The sequence below is a fragment of the Papilio polytes genome, unplaced genomic scaffold (genome assembly GCF_000836215.1).
Source record: "Papilio polytes unplaced genomic scaffold, Ppol_1.0 DF823177.1, whole genome shotgun sequence".
Lineage (NCBI taxonomy): Eukaryota > Metazoa > Arthropoda > Insecta > Lepidoptera > Papilionidae > Papilio > Papilio polytes.
The window spans coordinates 3,112,131-3,113,528 of NW_013526027.1; the positions used below are offsets into that span (position 1 = coordinate 3,112,131).

At 37.1% G+C, this 1,398-nt stretch overlaps 1 protein-coding gene across 1 annotated transcript in view; it reads left to right on the plus strand.

Moving 5' to 3' along the window:
• Nucleotides 1-812: 812 nt before the first annotated feature.
• LOC106105080 (RNA-binding protein lark-like) overlaps nucleotides 813-1,398 on the plus strand; it is a 3,226-nt gene continuing 2,640 nt past the window's right edge. The window contains exons 1-2 of the mRNA XM_013285306.1: nucleotides 813-988; nucleotides 1,105-1,391. Of these exons, the coding sequence (XP_013140760.1) occupies nucleotides 1,113-1,391 (279 nt within the window). The 5' untranslated portion in view covers nucleotides 813-988; nucleotides 1,105-1,112. The remainder of the gene's footprint in view (nucleotides 989-1,104; nucleotides 1,392-1,398) is intronic.

Genomic DNA, 1,398 nt, shown 5'->3' on the forward strand with positions numbered 1-1,398 from the left:
AATCAACGCTCTTGTTTACCACTATAATATTAGTTTGTATGTACTGTCTGCATACTTTTAATGGCATTTTTATTTAAACAACGCAACGATTGAAGAAAAGTGCAACATGATAAAAAAGATTTGACCTGTTTTGATATTCTAACAACCAAGTGAATTTACATAATTATGCGGCAAATACTGTTATTGAAAGTAATTAGCAAATCCAGACAACCACTTGATCTATTTCGGCAAGACATATTATAATTACAAAAAAAAGATCCTTACCTTTGTCACAACGATCTTCTTATTATAAAACAATGGCCGCAAAATGTGGATCACAACATTATCACCTTAAGAATATCTAGAATGGATGATTTTATATTTTTATTAGAATAAGAAATGTCGACGAAACGATATAATGACGGTGACGGCGCGTTTCAGTGTTGCCAATGAAAATTTTACCCGGCCGTGTAGATTAAAAGGCCGTAGTACTACTTCACATTGCGGCCAGAAAATTTGTTGGCTTCAAAGCCGTAAAACACGGCAATTGTTGTAGCGTTGGCAATACTAGCGCGTTTTGACATTACATTAAAATGTTGCAATAGTTATAAGATTCAGAAATTAACAAATGTTGTTTTTAACTAATTCAATGGTTCCTTCAATATTTTTTTTAACTTAAGAAAATAATTTAATGTTTCATGCTTTGTAAAGTAATAAAAGTTGGAACACTTTTAAAATTCTAAGCAGCTTTTCGAAAATAATCTCTGGACAAATCATAGCCAATTAAAAAAATATTGTTTGTCTATGAATTGCAGTCCTCTATTCTCTATTCTCCTACTTCCGCTGCGACGCGCCGCGCACGACGCTTTGTCGTTTTTCATTTTGCAGAACAGAGTGCATTGAAAACGCCATTTTGAAGAAGTAACCTCTTCTGTGGTTTACTGCAAAAAGTGGTTGTGGTGTTATATTTCGTTTCTAGTGTATCTTAAAACCGCAAAAATTGAGTCGGGTAAGTGGTTTTTACCTGTTTTATTAACTAGATATACTATAAATCGGTGCCAGGACTCTTATGAGCTTATGATGGACGCTGCTGACTCATTTCGTCAAATTGTGTATGCGTTTCAGAAACTAAAATGCCGGGCGCCGGTACTTTCAAAATCTTCGTCGGGAATCTATCCGATAAAACGACGGACGCCGATCTTAGACCGCTATTCGAGAAATACGGTACGGTCGTAGAATGCGATATCGTCAGAAATTACGGTTTCGTGCACATGGAAAACGAGCAAGTCGGCCGCGAAGCAATTCAAAACTTAAACGGCGAGTTAGTACATGGTCAGGCGATTAAAATAGAGGCGGCCAAGAGCCGAAAGGCGCCGTCAACGCCGACCACGAAAATATTCGTCGGTAACCTAACGGACA